The sequence below is a fragment of the Brassica rapa genome, chromosome A10, assembly GCF_000309985.2.
Source record: "Brassica rapa cultivar Chiifu-401-42 chromosome A10, CAAS_Brap_v3.01, whole genome shotgun sequence".
Lineage (NCBI taxonomy): Eukaryota > Viridiplantae > Streptophyta > Magnoliopsida > Brassicales > Brassicaceae > Brassica > Brassica rapa.
Genome location: NC_024804.2, coordinates 703,157 through 722,921, shown reverse-complemented (window position 1 = coordinate 722,921; position 19,765 = coordinate 703,157). Strand labels below are relative to the sequence as shown.

At 33.7% G+C, this 19,765-nt stretch overlaps 1 protein-coding gene across 1 annotated transcript; it reads left to right on the top strand.

The window, feature by feature from the left end:
- Positions 1-6,395: 6,395 nt before the first annotated feature.
- Positions 6,396-18,262, top strand: LOC103844575. Its single transcript, XM_009121374.3, has 7 exons — positions 6,396-6,687; positions 6,781-6,852; positions 8,214-8,281; positions 8,451-8,574; positions 17,413-17,490; positions 17,643-17,738; positions 17,989-18,262. Exons 1-7 carry the CDS (start codon positions 6,556-6,558, stop codon positions 18,064-18,066), a joined length of 648 nt encoding a protein of 215 aa, XP_009119622.1. The 5' UTR covers positions 6,396-6,555; the 3' UTR covers positions 18,067-18,262.
- Positions 18,263-19,765: the final 1,503 nt, after the last annotated feature.

The following is a 19,765-nucleotide window of genomic DNA, read 5'->3' as shown; positions in this document are numbered from 1 at the left end:
GTTAAGTTTTTTAGCAATATTTTATTTTCTTCTTTTACTTTTTCAAATCTAATGTATTTACATGTATTGATATCACTCGTTTTCAACAATTTTTAGCTCGTAATCTACAAATTAAAAATAAAGAGATTTGTTTTTACTTCAAAATGCACTGGATAATCATATATGCATTAAGAAAATAATTTTATGGAATATTGTGGTATTTTTCTTAAATTTTAATATTAATTATTTTATTTTTATTTAAAATTTTATATTTTAATATAACATTTTACTAACTAATATTGTTGTAATATTTTTATATATGTGCTAGTAAAAGTTTTATGAACTTAAATTAATTATGATAAATATAAAGATCATAGTATAAAATACAAATTATTTTCGAGTTAAGTTTAAAGTTTTGATTTTGGAGAAAAATACTTTTAAACTTCAAATATAGAGTTTTAGAAATTTCAAAAAGAGTGTTTTGTTTTTTGGAAATGCTCTTATGAAACTAATTACTTTTTTGATATTGATATTTATAAGAAAAAGGCAATATATTATAGAAGTATATTTGTCCGAGGTTTATATGAGTGTACACCCAAGAATTACCCTGCATATTGTAAAATCTTTGGGATAATAACAAAAAAGGTGATCTGACGAAAAGGGTGAATATATTATGAAGAGAATTTGTACTCCCTACACACCAAATCTACCTTATTTGCACTTCATACCTTATTTCTCTCCAATTTTCTTTTTCCTATCATTACCATTTTCTCTTCATTCTGGTATCCCACTTCTTTTAGTATATTGAGCTAATTTCCTCTATTATGAAATTTAGATGGAAAGCAGCAAATCAAAATTGATAGATTGTGATTAAAGCAAAGTGTTAGAAACAAAGGAGGGACTACAAAGTCTTTTGATGTAATAAGTTGGGTATTAAAGGGGAAAAAGGAGCCGGCAGTTGTAACGTTAAACATTATCCACCACCATCATATTCATATGATGTGACATTACTAGATAAGATCTTCGTGTGATTGCTGATTAAATTTTAACTCCCATCATTCCTTTTAACAGAAAAGTACTTAAATTATTTAGACGAAGAAAAAGCTCAACAAATGTTATGGTATATTAAAATCAAAGTCGTAGTGAAAAAGAAAACCGAACATACTTTTTTTTTTCCCAAATTGTTTTTATTGATTAAAAAGGCCAAGCCTACGGCAGAAGCCCATAAACAAAAAATCCACTAGCACGAAAAGCAACTTACAACAAAGGCCGAGATCCAAAATAAAATAAACGGCCCAACAGACCCAAATACAAGCAATTGGACGGTTTGCCCTAGAACCGAAATACTTTTTATTGGGAAATAAAACGAAAAGTATTGTTATTATACGGTCATTCTGATAGGAATTGCACAAACTCAATAATCCAGAAAAAACAATGTTTCATTTTTTGTTAAAGATAAAAAAAAACTGAAAAGCAAGAGAAAAGATGGCACGTAATGGGCATTCTTATTCTTATCCATATTACACTTGCATCATCGATTAAAGGAGGGATAAGGAATGAAAAATGTCATCTGTTTTTGTTTCTTCTATATAAATTTATGTAGAGATTGTTCATCTGTCAGTGGACCTACGAGATACAAAAAAGATACCATATAAGATAATCTTATTTCCATAAATATTTTCATCTATCTATATCAGAGTTCTTTAAATATTCAATTTTCATTTGATACGAAACACCATCTACGGAACAACCAAACAAGTGTATACACATTTCGTGTGAGACAAAAATAACTTTCATATTTATCCTCTTCGAGCTATAATAATGTGTTACATTATAAACTATACTATTTTAAAAACTATATTTAATTATTATGGGAAGATGGAAAATAGAGACGGATCTATTAACAGAATGCTTGTGAAGAAGGCAAAGCTAGGAAAGTAGGAAGTGTTGAAAACAATGCAGCAGTGGCATTTGGTAAGATATCTTCAATGGGAAGAAAAAACTGAATGAATGAAAACCATTTCGGAAAACATTCTCTGCCACCCATTATCTAAAGAGATGAATTCAAAGAAGGGATACAATTATGTCTGGATTGGAAATTCAGTAAGATAAAAGTCTGATTGGGTTCAAAGCTACTAGGTCATTCCCATTGGATATAATATTATGTATGTGGTTATTTTAATTGCTTATTTGGCAATGCCGAGAGCAGATGGCCTACCTATGGGCCTTTGGACCATTAATGACCGTCACAGAATTTGAACAGCCCATGATGACCATCGCCTAATTGGAAAAGCCCATTTCAATTCGACTAAAGTGGGACTTAATCAAAAATATAATTTGTTAATGACATTTGCTATATGCTTCATAAGATTATACAACACACATAAATCCGCGCGATTTTATATGTTTAAAAAACTTCAGTACAGAAAACAGAATATTTTATACGATTTTTTTTATATGATAATAAGAGTACAAAGAAAATCTTAGTACGAATCCGCGAAGGACGAGTTTCTAGTGTCTAGCCAATAAGGCATCGACGTGTTCACATATGAGAAAACACGTGCGTTGATTAATTACATGAAACTGGTGAAAGAATATAAAATGTTTTAATCTTCAACCATAGATCTAGCCCATATCATAATAAATCAGCGTTAAAAAAGATCTAACTAGCCCTGCGATTTTTGTCTAAACCAGCCGAATCGGACTGAACTGAAATTTTTGGTTTTCGGTTTCGAGTTCGGTTTAGTTCGGTAGGATTTTGAAAAATATTTTGGTTTTTGGTTCGGTTCGTTTCAATTTTTTCATTTTTTTAAAGTTAAAATTAAAAAAAAAACAAAAATAACCGACAAACCGAACCGGATTTAACTGAAAAAACCCAAAATAACCAAATTTAACCAAAAATATCTGATTTTTTTAGAAAATTAGACAGGAATTAGCCGAAAACAAAAAAAAAAATCGATTATTTTTGGAAATAAAATTGAAATTAACTGATAATCCAACCAAATTTATTTCGATTAATTTTGGAATTGATTTTCAAAATTTACGTTTCGGTTCCGAAATCGCAGGGTAGACCAAACGAAGAAAACATATATAGAATTCGTGAGAATACAAGATAGTTTGTAGGAAACGGCAAGCAGTGTATAGATTGTATGTACAAGGTATTTATGTTAAACGGCGAGAAGTGTGTAGAGATTCTTAACATAAATAAGCTTCACAAACTAAAAGAATCTGAAATTTTCAGTTTGATTTACTTATTAGTTCCACAATCTATCATTCGAATTTAGATTCTAGTTATGTAGAGAGTATTTGAAAGGGACCATTCCACTTGCTAAGCAAATATCTCCTCCTCTCTCCATGGGCCCTCTAAGAGCTTATAACAGCTTTATCCAAATGCGTAAACTCGCACGGGGCCGTTACGTGGAGGACGATACATAGATAAGATCAATACAATACTTATTAGGATAAGCCCAAATGTCTGCATCCAAGTGTATTCAAAAAGTGGAGAAAAGCTAATAGTTTCTGATATGTATTACATATATTCTTATATTATCCTTTATATATTAATTGAGAAACATTACAACATTGTTTTGTAACCACATGTCATCATGAAAGTGAAATTCAGAATTATTAGAAAAATAGATTGGTCCATCTTAACTTATATTATATTTTTTATTAAACTAACTATTAAATTGATAAATAGTATACAAAAGAATATTTTCGCACTTTCCTTAAATAAAAGCTACAGAATTGCCTAATATGATTAACGTATATATGACAATCAATGATTATGAATAATAAATATTTGATAATAATTTTTGTATCTTAGCTCTTTTTTGTTTAATTTTATATTATTAAAAGATATTAAACAACCACAGTAAGCATATAAAATAAAATAAAATATTTTTTTTCTTATATGTTATATTTTGAATTTATAAAACGACTATAAATTACTAAAAACGTTAAATGTCTCACACTAAAATTTTGTGATCAATAGTTTAACTTTTTTGGTAATAACAAGATATAAAATATCATAAATCATATGAATATAAAGTCTCATTTACTAGACATTCAAATTATATATTAATATAGTTTAAAATTTAAATATATAAATAGAAAAATACATAAATATGATAATTTCTAAATTTGTATTGAAAAAGTATTGAAATATTAATATTTTAATTTTAAAATTTGCATTCAAAAAATTGCACATTATAAACTTTTTGTATATCATATGAGTATGGATTCTCAATAATAAATATTTATATTAAAATATACTATATATCTATGGCCATGTCATTAAAATTTAGTTATATACCATATAAAATAAATAAAATGATTATTTTGATTTATTTACCAAAAAATATCATAAATAAACAAGATGTACTGTTTTGATTTATATATTTACTCTAATTTAATTATATATATAATACGTAAATGAATACAAATAAACAATAATAGATAAAAATAGTTTTATATGTAACATTCATTCCGCGCAATTGCACGGATCTTAAGCGCTAGTATACTCTTATTTACCAACAACTATAACATATCTTGTCTTATATAATTAAGTAACTAACAAGTACTACACATTTTGCATTACCATCAGCACGGTCATATCAATAGATAGAATTCACTGTTATGGTAAGACAAGAATTCAAATTCCATATTTTTGCTTGGACCGAGTAAATCTAGTTAAAAGCAATTACATCAAAAAAGAAGAAGCAATTACATCCAAATGAGCCATGGAAAGGTTTTTAAAACGTCTAAATGGGCAAACAAATAAAACAATAGACCCCGTAACTCGAAGCCTTGATAAAACGCTAAAGTAATAGTGGGAGTCTCTACGCATTTAGATAAGCTGTAGAAGTTTTTGGACGAACTAGAGGGTCCATGAAGAGGAGATATTTGCTTAGCAAGTGGAATGGAAATTGTTTAATACTAATAGATAACTTGTTAACAAAGATTAATAAAGTCCAGTAAGTTGACACAGATCACAAAATATGGTAGCTATCTATATGAGTTATTTATCATTGTTCTAATGGTCGAGAATCGATTATATTCAGTGGCGGATGTAGGTGAGCCAAGTTGGTGGCATTTGCCCTCATGAAATTTCAAATTTGTTATAACATGTATGAACTTTTGTTGTTTTGCCCTACTAAAAATCATATTTTAGCCTCGTTTTCTATGTTTAGATTTGATTTGCCTCCAACAAAATAAACCTACATTCCGCCACTGGTTATATTATACATCTAATATCTGTCTGGGCTTGTCGCTGTCGCACTTATGTGAACATTATGACTAATGACGATTATAGTCTTTGGCATCTTATAGAATATCGGGACACGCCAAACGGAAGTTGGAATATAGTAAAAAAACAGTTTGAATATAGTAAGTTACCTAATTACATGACACATCAGTGTAAATACATAGAAGTAACCCTCAGTGTAATTTTTCTAAATTAAAATGTGCTTTCCAATACAATATTAAACAAAAGATTAGATGACAGAAGATACAGCGTATGCTTTGACCTGTCTGATCTCGGAATATAGTAAATTGTCTTAAATACATAACACATCTAATTGTGTTTCAAAAAAAAAAAAAAAGAAAAAAAAACATAACACATCTAATTAAAATGTGCTTTCCAATGTTAAACAAAAGATAGATGACAAAAGACACAGCGTATGCTCTTTGACATGTGTGATCTCGGAACTATACAGCCTTTTGTATATCCATTGTTCCAGCTTTTGGCAAAAGCGCATTGTGGTTTTCATTTCACAAAACCCTCTTTAAGTTATTTCTTAAACACGTTCCATTACTAAGATCTTTTGAGATCCGGTCCAACTCATTAATTCTTAAATCTGATTTCAAAGATAATTACCTAATTAATTTGGTTCATGTCAGAAAAAAAAAGATCAAACTATTCAAAATACCAAAGCTATAAATGAATGTGTTACAACTACATAGACTGGAATTTTCAAAATGGGTTCATCTACCATATTTTCAAAACAAAGCATATATATGCTATATACTTGTATGTTATAATTTCTCATATATGAGTGTTAAAAATACATATTTAACGAAATACGTAGTTGTTCTACTATGATATTGTTAGTTGTAAAACAATAGCTTAGACAAGTATTTTTAATTAATGTACAGGTCAAACACACAAAGTTACAACTATAGAATCTATCTGACCAGGAAAAACAAAACCCCCGAGGTCAAAGCTTAGACTACTGAAATTTGTTATTACAGCTGACTGACTACTAGTCTACTACCACTTCCTCCGTTTTTAATACATTACGTTTTGTAAGAACTTTTTTGTTACATAACGTTTTTAATTTCTATTTAAAAATGGATAGTTCAGTTATGTAAATAAACATGGCAATTCAAAGGGTAAATTTGTAATTCACTCCTTAGGAACACCTTTTTAAGTTGGACTCTTCCTCTCTCTCCCACCATATGTGTTCTTCTTTCAGAGAAAGAAAAAAACAGAGTAAAGCTTTTGAATAGCAGAGCTTAATAAGAGCGCCTTTTTTTGTCCGCTAAGTTCAAACGCAGAGGCGAACGATCGGAGAGATGGGAGATGTGGTAATATTCATCGAAGATACAGATATGAATTCGAGTTTCTCTCGCTGCAGAATTTGTCACGAAGAAGAAGAAGCAGAGAGCTACTTTGAAGCTCCTTGTTCTTGCTCAGGCACCGTCAAGGTATTAAAAACAACATCTCAATTTTGAAACCAGCTTCTTTCTATCGTGTTTTGTAATCTGAATTTTAATATATAATTTGCTTCGTTTGATCAGTTCGCTCACAGAGATTGCATACAACGATGGTGCGATGAGAAAGGAAACACGATTTGTGAAATATGTCTCCAGGTTTTGTTTCTTCTAAGTTTTATTATTCCATGTTTTATTCAATAATCAAAACGATAATACGTGTTTCAAAGACGTGTATTATTATCCTTTGTGTCCTGTAATCTTTTTGCATTATTAAAAAAAATAAAATATTCGATTCGCTTAAAAAATCTTAATCAATGAGCCAATAACATCCTGTTGATAATATCATAACCGATTTTTTAAATATAATTTTATATGTTTAATTTCGATGGATTAATACATTCAGAAAGTGTTTCAACAAAAGAAAAACATTCAGAATAAAAAAATGGTAACTGGATGATCCATCGTTTTATGGGCCCCATTAAACTTGGTGCACGTATTTTCTTTTTTTTTTTCTCTCTGAACGGGCAAAAGCCCAACAACATAAAAGATAAAACGAAAGGCCTAAACAACAGGCCAACTTAACAGAACCAATTTTAGGCCGCCAGTCCAAAAAGAGGAAAACCCGTCGAGGAAACAAGTCGTCTCTATCCACCACGTGGCCGGTTGCCCAGCAATCTGAATCCACGCGTCAAGATCGGAGATGACTTTCTTCCACCGGTGCCAAATTGGAGATGTGACGGAACTCCGCCGTCAGCAGAGGCTAACCGAAGAAGAAACTCGATCAAGCCAAGCAATCTTCAAATCGATCAAGTCGCTCACCGGATCTACGCTTCTACAGACAATCTTCATCGATCCCTCCTACAACCTTCGATCTTCTTGCATGAAAATCAGTAATCTTTATAGATGAGAAATCGTCCGAAGATGAAAAAACCTTAAAGGGAAAGGAGGAAGAAGACGTCGAAGATGAGGAAGGAGAGAGGATTGAACGGATGGATAACACGAAACGTCGATCGACTAACCGAGACAGACTCGGTGATAAGCCGAACAGCTCCGCCGAGGAGAGCGCGAGCCGCCGGAATCAGAAGCCGGCTATACCCGTCAAGAGAACCGCGGTATACCGGAGACAAAAGCCGAACAGCCCCGTCAAGAGGAACGCGAGCCACCGGAGTCAGAAGCCGGCTATACCCGTCGAGTGGACCGCGGTATACCGGAGACAAAAGTCACCGAAAGAAAACGGCGACATGATTAAACTTCATCTCATCATCTTCTTCGTGAAGGATGTTGGAGAGAGAACGAAGAAGAGAGAGAGAAGCTGGAAGAACTGCTTAGCTTCTTTGGTGCACGTATTTTCTAATTATGGCTGGATAATTACGAAAAACGATTTTGATGCTATTTATTATGAGAAAATTCATCCAACGGTTTTGATTTTATTTTGTTAGTCCTCGAGGTTTTCGGTTTAATAAAAATTTGGTTTAGTCTCCGGTTTGCGAAAAAAAGTTTATAATCTTGCATTGCAGGATTATAAACCTGGATACACCACAACTTCAAGACCATCTCGTTTAGTTGAAGCAACAGCCACGACCAGGTAATTAGTTTTCTTTTAAAGCAAAAAAGTAAGATTCATTAAGCTTCGAAGATTGTAATTACATTATTGATTGAGAACTGAAATTGTTTTTATTATACAAACGTTTCTTCACAGACGTATTAATCTTTTTATTATTTCTGATTCAAATAAATAACAACAATGATCCTAGGACGAGGAGACAATATGGAGGAAGAAGAAATAGAAGATTAGTGGACAGAACTGAATCAGAATTTCCAGAATGCAACTCTGAAGCTAACAGAGGCGATTCTTGTTGTAGATACTTGGCTCTCATTGTAAGTACTTATTCATTTGTTTCTATATATATGAGATACTCGTAATATGATTATTATTTTCGTTTGAGTTTAGGAATAATTAGATTATTAGATGATATAGACATTAAAAAGTTAGTTAAACTGAATGATGCGAGGATAAGAAAATAATTTGGTTTAGTGAGGTCCAAATCAGAGATGGGAACCACTACTATTGACTAAACATAACATTTAAGGTTTGCATGATTAATAACCACAGACGAGATAAGACATCCACTTGGTTTATAATTTTTCTAAACTTAGTGAAACGGTTGTTTGATAAATGATAACAACATATACCACTGAACTTTTTTTAACAAATGAAAAATAAAACTTTCGTTTATTATCCTTTCACTACGAGAAAACACAAGTTTTACGAGGGCAGTTTTCCTCGTTACTTCGTCGTAAAAGCAGTGTTACGACGAATTAGCGAGGAAACCCGTTTCGTCGTTATACGTTTGTCGTAACGCATATATCCTCGCTAATTCGTCGTAAGTTAGCGAAGAAATAATTTCGTCGTAAAAGCGAAGGAGGATATTTCGTCGTAAAGACCACGTAAAGATTCCACGTAAGGACGTCGTTAAGTTTCCTCGTAAATACCACGAAAAGCTTTCCTCGTAAAACCCACGTAAATAAATACTCGTAAAATTAACGTAAATACCTTGACAGCTTTCCACGTAAAGAAAACGTAAAAACCTTGATATATTTCCACGTTATTTCCATGTAAATGTTTCCTCGTAAAAACCACGTTAAGCTTCCACGTAAAGAAGCCGCAAAATTAGCTACGAATTTACTTCGTTTCATTATTTTATAGAAATATAAAAAATTATAATTATAAATATAATTTAAATTATTTAAATTAATAATAAAATTAAAATTCTAAAAAAATCAAAACCAAAATATTTTATATATAAATAAGTTTTGAATTCATAATACAAGAACCGAAATTAAAAAAACTAAGGGTGGTCGTTAATTAATCGCCTCGTAGAATTCATCACTCCTCGCCTGAACATCCGCCTCGGCATGTGAGTCGTCGGTCGGTGACTGGCCTGGGATAGGATTTTGTTGTCGCATGGTCCTCAACAAAGTCGCCCATTCCGGATTTGTGGCCGCTACAACGTCCAAGAAGCCCTCGAGTCCACCCATACGAGATCGCAGCTGAGTAGACTCTATACGCAGCTGAGTAGACTCTCTACGCAGCTCTTCGGACTCCCTACGCAGCTGAGAGACTTCCTCATCCCGTCGCTGAACATAAGACGATGTCGCTCTCGGAACATCGTTGACGGAACCAATCCCCAACGTCCGTCCCTTTTTTTTAGGGACAACCTTAAAAACAAAAAATAAATTTTGTTAGTAAAAATTTAAAGTTAAATTAAATGAATATTTAAAAAAATTAAAATTTTAGAAAATTTACCTCCTCGTAAAGCTTATCCACTTCAGGTGTGGATAAGGTGACGGGTAATCCATCGGTGGACTGTTGGGTCAGCTGGGTCTGGCGTTCTTCAACCCGAGCAGCCAAATCGTTGTAGATTTGCTCGGACTTGCCATCTATAAATCGGCCCGCCTTGTTCTTGTGGGTCCTCTCGTAAAGTTGCATAAGAGACGGGAATTCTCCCGTCTCTTTGGCCTAAAAAACATTTAAGAAAGTTGTTAATTAGAATATATATAAAAATATACTAAAAATTTAATATAATTAAATTTTTAATTACCATTTCCAAACGGACACCGGCGTGGGGTTTTTGGCCCGTAGTGTGAAGCATCGGCCCGTTCCCGTGCTCATCGACTGTGTTACGGGAGTTAGAGCAAGACTGGGCGATTCTAATGGAATCAGGAAGACGCCAATATCGGATGAGGCCATCCCAGACATCCGTGGTGAGCTCAGCGGGTTTGCCACGCTCATACCCCTTCACGATCCAGTCACCCTTCCAGTTGGAGACCGTGTCCAACAAGCGAACTTTCGCCTTCGCTTCAAACTTCTTTCTCACCCTCTCAGTGATCCCCAAGGCCCAATTATATTTTTGCTGTTGGAAAAAATAATTTATAATTAGTTTTTCAGAAAAAAAATATATATAAATAATAAAAAAATTTAAAGATATATATTTAATTAATAGAACTTACAGCGTAAATTTTGAACCACGTCTTTCTGACGTAGTGGGGCGTCATTTTCCAGTTCGGATGTGCCATGGAGAAGTAACCTTTTATTGTATCGGTTACGTCCGATGCAAGACATCCGTCAATCCCCCACCTGAAAAATACAAATTTAAAATATAAATTATTTTTTAAAGTTATAAAAGAATTTAAAAAGAATAAAAAAATAATGAAACATACCATAAAGTTCCGTCCGGTCGGTCGGGGTCGATGACTGGTAAACCTTCTCTGCCTGGCAGACGGAGAATGTCCTCTACGGTGTACTGCGAGTAAGGAGCACTCGGAGGCACCATCAAATCGGGATGAATCTCGCCCGCGGGCATCGGAGGTGCCGGCATCGTAGGAGGCACAGGAGGAGGAGGCATCTGGGGAGGCACGTGAAGAACCGATGGTGCACTAGAAGAAGGAGATCCAATGACTCTCTGAGTGTACTGAGTCTCGGGGACAGTCTCCTGACCCGAAGAACCGGGAGCTGAAGAAGACGACGGGTCTAAACGACTACCCGGCTCACCGAACATCTCTCTGTAATGGGCAGTAAGTCTACCTTTTCGAACCTGAGAAAAAAATTTAATTTTTTAAATTTTCGTGAACATATACTTCCCAACATTATCCACCTAATCAACACTAAATAACATAAGATCCGTAAACCTATCTAAATTCCCTATACTAACCACCTAATCTATCCTAAACTAATCAAACTAGAGAGGAATTAGAGAGACTTACCATTGCTACGAATTAGGGAGGAAGTGGAGAGGAAGTAGAGAGGAAAGACGGAGCGAGCTCGCTCGGGATATATATAAGATTACTTGTCCTCGTAATTTCCTCGTAAACTTACGAGGAATTACAGAGGCCCGCGTTTTCAGTTACGACGAAATAGCGACGAAATACAAAGGCCCGCGTTTTCGTTAACGACGTTTTTACGACGAAAAGGGTTACGTGGAATTAACGAGTTAACCAGTTACGAGGAATTAGCGAGCCTTTATTTTCTATAAATACCCACAACTTTCCTTCTCAAACCACACACACAAACTCACAAAACACACCCTATCTCAAATCACACTCCTCACCAAAATACTTTTCAAATTAGAAATATTTGAAAAAAAAAAGAAGAAAAGAAGATATTAGAATTTATGTGGGTGAGACTTAAGTCTCGCCACATATAATTCCAGTATCTTTCTTTTTTTCTTTTTTTCTAGTTTTTATACTATGAGGAAGTAGCAAGTCCCGCTTTTCACCAATTTAGAAAATTTGGAAAAAAAAAGAAGAGAAGAAGATATTTGGAACTCATGTGGTCGAGACTTACGTAAGTCTCGCCAAATGTGATTCAAGCATCTTTCTTCTCTTCTTTTTTTTTAGTATTTTTAATATTTTCGTCGTAATATCGTCGTTAGTTTACGACTCTTTTACGATGATTTTGGCTTACGTGGAATTAGCGTGCCCCGCTTTTTTAATTTCGTCGTAAAGTCCTCGTGGCCTTACGAGGTGTTTACGACGAAATCATCCTACGTGGAATTAAAGAGTGCCTTATTCGTCATTTACTTTACGTGGTATTTACGTCAATTTACCTTACGAGGTCTTTACGACGATTCTGTCCTACGTGGAATAAACGAGTCCCTCCTTCGTCATTTACTTTACGTGGTATTTACGTCAATTTACCTTACGAGGTCTTTACGACGATTCTGTCCTACGTGGAATAAACGAGGATTACGTCGTACATTCGACGTCAGATTACGAGGAATTAACGAGCAGTACGTTTAAATCCCTAAAATCCGAAACCCCAAACCCCAAAACCCCATATTCCTTATCTTCTACTTCATATATTCCAAACCCCATCTTTATTTTCATTCCAAACCACAATTCCCACATTTACTTATTTATAAAACAAACTCCCACAATTTCTTATTCATAAAACAAACTCCCACATTACCTTATTCATAAAACAAACTCTCACATTACCTTATTCATAAAACAAACTACACAAAATCAAATACATCAATCGGATACATCGACATTCTCGTCATCACTAGAAATATCATCATTTTCATTAAACTCGTCTTCTACAGCTTCGTCTGTGGCATCATCGGTAAGATCTTCGTATTCGTGATTATGCGGATCAATGAGAAGGATGTCATCAACTTCTTGTTCAGGTTCCTCGACTTCATTTATCTGTTCTTCTTGCAATGGTGGTTCTTCTCCACTGATGATTCGTCCTCGAGGTGTAACTTTGATCACTGCTAACCAATTTATACCCGAATCTCTCATCCGAGGGTATGGAAGGAAGCTAACTTGGTCTGCTTGTGAAGCTAAGATGAAAGGCTCGAATTTGTTGTACCGACGTCCACCGTTGACATCAACTACACCAAATTTGTTAGACCGAACACCTCTGTTGACGACGGGGTCGAACCATTCACATTTGAAGATGACGCATTTCAGCTTCAGTATCCCTGGAAATTCGACTTCAATAATCTCCGTCAAGATCCCGTAGAAATCTGTTTCCCCTTTCACACATATTCCATAGTTACTGGTCGCCCGCTGTCTACCATACTCATATGTGTGAAAAGTGTAGCCTCGTGTGAAATACATCTGTGATGTGGTGACCTTTACAAGTGGAGATTGAATTACTTCGTGTAACCACTTAGGATAATCTGCATCGTCGTCATAATCAACCTGCAAAAATAAAGAGAACATTAAAATACAAATCATGTATGAAAAAATAGTTTGAGTTATAATACCTGATTCCGCAACCACTTAATGAAGTGCTGATCTTTCCTTTTGTCTACGTCACTTGTGGATATACCAGGAAATGTTTCTTCGACTTGAGAAACAAATAGGCTGTAAAATTAATCACATTTCATAGGAATGAATCTCTTGCAATTATATAATTAATTATATGTGTTTTGAAGTGTCCATATATGTTACCTTTCAAAATAACGCATCAATGGATCCTCGCAATTGAGTAGAATATAGGTGTGTGCACTATGAGCGTCTTGTTCACTCGACCACCAAACCTCTTTAGACTTCCCACCGAGTCGTCCAATCTGGCTAAAGATGTCTGGAACACCAGCAACTGCATATGTTGGCGCAACTCCACCATCATCATATCTTCTTGGAGCTCTTCTACGGGTACGTACTTTTGACGCAAAGTAGTACGATGTGAAGTGAGAAACTTCTTCCGTCAAACTTCCAGCAATTATAGAACCTTCAACTTTGGCGAGGTTCTTTGCTTTTCCCTTCAAATATTTCATGGCTCGCTCATACTGATACATCCATCCGTAATGTACAGGTCCACGAAGCAATGCTTCATATGGGAGGTGGACAGCTAGATGCTCCATGACGTCAAAAAATCCAGGAGGAAATATCTTCTCCAAGTTGCACAATAAGATGGGAATGTTCTCCTGAAGCTGTTCTACAACTTCTTCTTTAAGAGTGCGTGTGCTCAGATCCCTGAAAAATGCTCCAATGCCTTTTATATTCCAAAAACAATTAAACACATTGTTAGTCGTATATTATTTTGCAAACTAGACCGTTATAAAATTATTGTGATATAAAACACTACGAACCTGCAAGTGCTTCATGTACGTTTGTTGGAAGTAGCTCCGCAAATGCAAAGGGCAGTAGTCGTTGCATAAAGACATGACAATCATGACTCTTCATCCCAGAGAACTTTTGACCCTTTTCAACACATCTAGAGAGATTTGAAACATACCCATCGGGGAACTTCACTTCTGATGCCACCCAGTTGAACAACACCGACTTTTTTTCTGAAGACAGTCTGAATATCGGAACGGGAACTTGTCCATTGCTTTTAATATGTAACTCGCTTCTTGAGCAAATATCCGGCAAGTCCAACCTCGATTTTATGTTGTCTTTTGTCTTCCCTGGGACATTCAATATTGTATTCATGATGTTCTCAAAGAAATTCTTCTCTATATGCATCACATCGAGGTTGTGGCGCAGAAGAAGATCCTTCCAATATGGCAACTCCCAAAATATACTCTTCTTGTGCCAGTTGTGATGAACACCGTAAGAATCAGGCATATTACGAGGGACATGCCAATTACCACCCCAACGAACTGTTTCGTTAGCTCCGTAGTAGTCGATTTGTGCTTCAATTTGTTCTCCAGTTAGATATGGTGGAGAAGTGTCTCTCACAACCCTTTTGTGCCTAAACAAATTCTTGTTTCTTCGGTAAGGATGGCCAATGGGAAGAAATCGACGATGACAATCAAACCAACTTGTCTTCCTACCATTCTTCAGTTGAAACGCATCTGTCGTTCCATTACAATATGGACAAGCTAATCTCCCATGTGTAGTCCATCCAGACAACATCCCATATGCAGGAAAGTCACTTATGGTCCACAAAAGCATAGCTCGCATCGTAAAATTCGTCTTCGTTGAACAGTCATACGTCCTCACCCCTGTTGACCACAAATCCTTCAACTCTTTTATCAGTGGTTGTAGGAAAACATCCAGGGACCTTTTTGGATGGTTCGGACCAGGTATCAATATCGTCAAGAATAGCAACTCCCGTTGCATGCACATCTCCGGTGGCAGGTTGTATGGCGTAAGAAAGACTGGCCACAATGAATATTGTCTCCCTGACATTCCGAACGGACTAAATCCATCTGTGCATAATCCGAGATACACATTCCGGCTATTGCTAGCAAAATCCGGATGTACTTTGTTGAAATGTTTCCAGGCTCTTGCATCTGATGGATGAGTCATCTCACCATCCGTCTGAGTATGCTCGGCATGCCATCTCATCTTTGCAGCAGTCTGCTCTGATTGATACAATCTTTTCAATCTGTCTGTAATTGGTAGGTACCACATCCTTTGGTACGGTACCCTATTACGTCCCCGTCCTTGCGGCTTGAATCGTGGCTTCTTGCAGAATCGACATACTTCTAGCTTCTCATCATCTCCCCAATAGATCATGCAGTTGTCGATGCAGACATCTATCATCTCCGAAGGCAACCCAAGACTATAAACTAATTTCTGAATCTCATAATAAGAATCAGCAGACACATTGTCTTCCGGCAAATACTCTTTAAACAAGTCCGCCCATTCGTTCATGCAACTTTCAGGTAGATTGTGATCAGTTTTAATATTCATCATTCTAGCAGCCAACGACAATTTAGAGAGACCTTCTCTACAACCACTGTAAAGTGGTTGATTCGCCGCGTTTAACATTCCGTAAAACTTTTTTGCATCTATATTAGGTTCTTCATCTTCATCATGAGCTACGAATGCATCAGCTACCATATCATGAACCCTATCATAATCTACCATCTCCTCCTGATGGTAACTATGTTCATTATGCAAATGATGATTAACCGGTTCTTCCTGAAAATTGCTATTACTACTACTAGCTTCATTCTGATCATAATTATAACCTTCCCCATGTTGAAACCAGATATAGTAATTTGGCGTGAAACCTCTATTTATTAAATGCTTCCAAACATTTTCACGGTTTGCCAATTTCGAATTGTTGCATTTCCGACAAGGACAGAACATCTTACCACTTTCTTGGGCGAGCGGTGTTGAATCTGCTTGGTGCATAAATGTCTCCAGCCCCGCAAGGTATTCTTTCGTCACTCTCCCGTTAGCATCTCTATGCATATACATCCAATTCCGCAACTCGTAAATAGTCCCAGAGCCAGCCATTTTTTTTCTTTCACGTTTTTTGTTGTTGGTGTGTTTAAAATGATGTTCCAACATCCATATTTATAGAAAATTTCGAATCTGGTAGTTGTAATTTTACTATGAAATTACGACGAAAATTAATTGTATGGCCAAAAAAAAACGTGAGCCACCTACCAAGTTGGTGGATTCAAAATTTCCTCGTTAAGTACACGTAAAATATTTCGTCGTAAAGCACTCGCGAAATTTACGTGGCTTTTACGAGGAAAAACTATTTCCTCGTAAAAGCCACGTCAATTTACATCGTCTTTACGACGAATATTTTTTGTCGTTACCTTACGACGAAATAACGATGCTTTTCTTTCTCAACGTACTTTCCTCGCAAAATCAACGTTTTTTTACGAGGATTATTTTTCCTCGCTAAACTTCCTCGGTAAAGATACGTTTTCTTGTAGTGTTCTGAGTACCGTTTGTCACCGACCAATTGTATCCACTATCCAACCGGTCTTTAAAAAAATAGGTTTCTCTATATGAACGATATCTTTGAAACAACCTATTAAGATTATAATACACTATTACACTGCATGCTATCTTTCATTTTTTTTTAAGTTTGAACGACTTCAGAAAAATAAGATTAGAGAGATTGTTAGGATTCGTGAAAAAAATAGATACTTAGGTTTGGTTAGTTTGTTTGGTCGACCAGGAACCTAAGCCTTTAACAAGAGGAACTCTTTGGTCTCACCTACCAACAAATATGGTTTCTTCTTTTGGAACCCAAAGAATGTACTGTTATGGTTCACAGTTGTTAGTGGATCACGTTGCCCATGTGTCGTGTCGTTTTATAGCTTTAACCCATATTTGTTAAAGCTATGCCCAAATTGAACCTGGCCAATTTTATTTGGACTAAATATAGTATCATAACATATTTTTTTGTTGTCAACTGTATCATAACATATATTTATTCTTATGATACATCTTTTACGGCGTGGCCTTTATGTTATTGGAATTATTTTTTTATATTTATTATTTTTGCAGCTATCGGTGGTTTTGTTGATAAAGAATGCGTTTGATGTGGTTTACGGAACCGACGAGTATCCCTTCACGATTTTCACGGTATTTTGCTCTTCCTTTTATACCTAGTATATAACTTAATAAACAATAAAGGATTGATTAGATAATTTTAGACTTTTAGTAGTCTTTAATTACTACTCCATCTAGTTTTGTATGCTTTAAATTTTAAATTAGTTGGGGGAAATTAATGGCAGCTATTAACACTGAAGGCCATTGGTATACTATTGCCAATGCTCGTAATCATTCAGACTATCGCAGCTGTTCAGAGCAGTCTCCGACGTCAGTTTATCGTAAGCTCCTAGAAAATTTTTCCACTTCTTATCATCATCATTTACCATATTCTAAAATAATTGGGTCAAATATTCAGAGATTTGGTACAGTTTGGTTTAATGTTACCCAAAATATGAATACATTAATAAATATTGTAGCACTTTCTTTACTTGTAACAACAATAACTGACTGAAAATATTATGAATTCTGATATGATATTGTCTTTAGTTGTATCTCTATGTTCACTTTTTACTGTTGGAATTTTAATAGGAATCTGAAGAAGATACGTTAAGCTCTGAAGATGATGATGGCTTGGAGGAGGAAGAGCAACAGCAACATTTGGCTTGATCTTTTTTCTCTCTCGTCATCATCATGTTATGACCCAACACATATACAAATAGGAATCTGTAACCACTATAAACTGTTAAATAATATTCATAAAGATCTTTAAGCTATAAAACAAGATTAGAGGTGAAATAAAGTACCTCTCATATTTCAACTTCATCCATATACTTGGTTGGGAGAAAATAAATACGTTTTGACATTTTAAGTAAATACTAGATTTTTACCCGCACAACCGTGCGGGTATATATTTTCACATTTATATATATAGATATTTGTTTTACATAATTATTATATATTTTTAATGTTACTCATATATTTAAATGTTTATATAATTATGCCAAATATAATAATTTTATAATTTTCATGCTGTAAATTAAAATCATCACATATATATGTTGATTATTATATATTTGTCCTATTGAATTTGCGTTTGATTACTAAACTAAGTTTTTTAATGCATGAAACAACATATATGAAAACAATTTCGTATTTAATTTATTATAATCTTGATCCGTAGTTCAAATCGCTAGATTTTTTTAATAATTTTTAAGGTTTATTAATTTTTTATAATAAATTACTGTATATTAAAAAGTTTAAGATAAGATAAAGTTTTATACATCTTATTATATAAAGTTTGGTTCTTCAAATTTGCTAATTAACATGGTCGCGACACATGACAATTATATATTTAAGATTACGACATGTGTTAATCTATCTCATAATTAAAAATACATATATTAAAATCTTAAAAAACAAATTTTATTAAAATATTATTATATAAAACTTGGTTCTTCAAAGTTGATAATTAACATGATCGCGACATATGTCAATAAATTTTTAAGATTGTGACATGTGTCAAAAATATGACATCCATTTTTAAGATTTTAAAATATGATATATTATTACAAAAATATTTTTTACAATTATTTTTAAGATTTTGGAAAAGAACAATTACTATTACATAGTCTTTTACAATTATATATTGTTAAAATTATGGGATAGTAATTTTGTTTTAAAACCCTAAACAAGTAAATAATTATAAAATATTATTTGAAAGTAAATTTATTTTTTGTTTAAAAAAATATAATTTTCTTTTTTAAAGATACTAAAGAAAGAAAATTGTCAAATAAAAATATTAACTAAAAAAATTTAAAAAACGAATTATCAAAATCCTACAAGTACAAGAAATTATTTAATAAATATCATAAAGTAAAACTAACTATAAAATAAGTAATATTTATCTTTTAGAAGCCTAAACAAAAAAATTGTAAAAGTATTACTATTATTTTACCATAAATAACAAACTTTCCATTTTATAGGTAATTGTATGTTAAAAAATTATAAACAAAAAAATAGCTACAAATATTTCATAACTATATTTAGGTTTAAGTTTTCACATATTATTTTCACAAAACGAAATATTATTTACGAGAAACGTATTACCTAAGTATTTTATTTTAATTTCCAATTATGATGTGTTGTTATACATGAGTATGTGTGAATATGAAAAATATTAAAAATATGTGTTTGTACGTATACGACAAAATATAAAATCAGTTAAAAAGAATATTTTCTTAAAAATAAATTATATGTATAAAAATTTAAAACAAAAACGAATTATAATATCCTACCAATACAAGAAATGTTTTAATGAAAAATAGTAAAGAAAAATTATAATAAAATATGTAAGTCTACTTTTTTT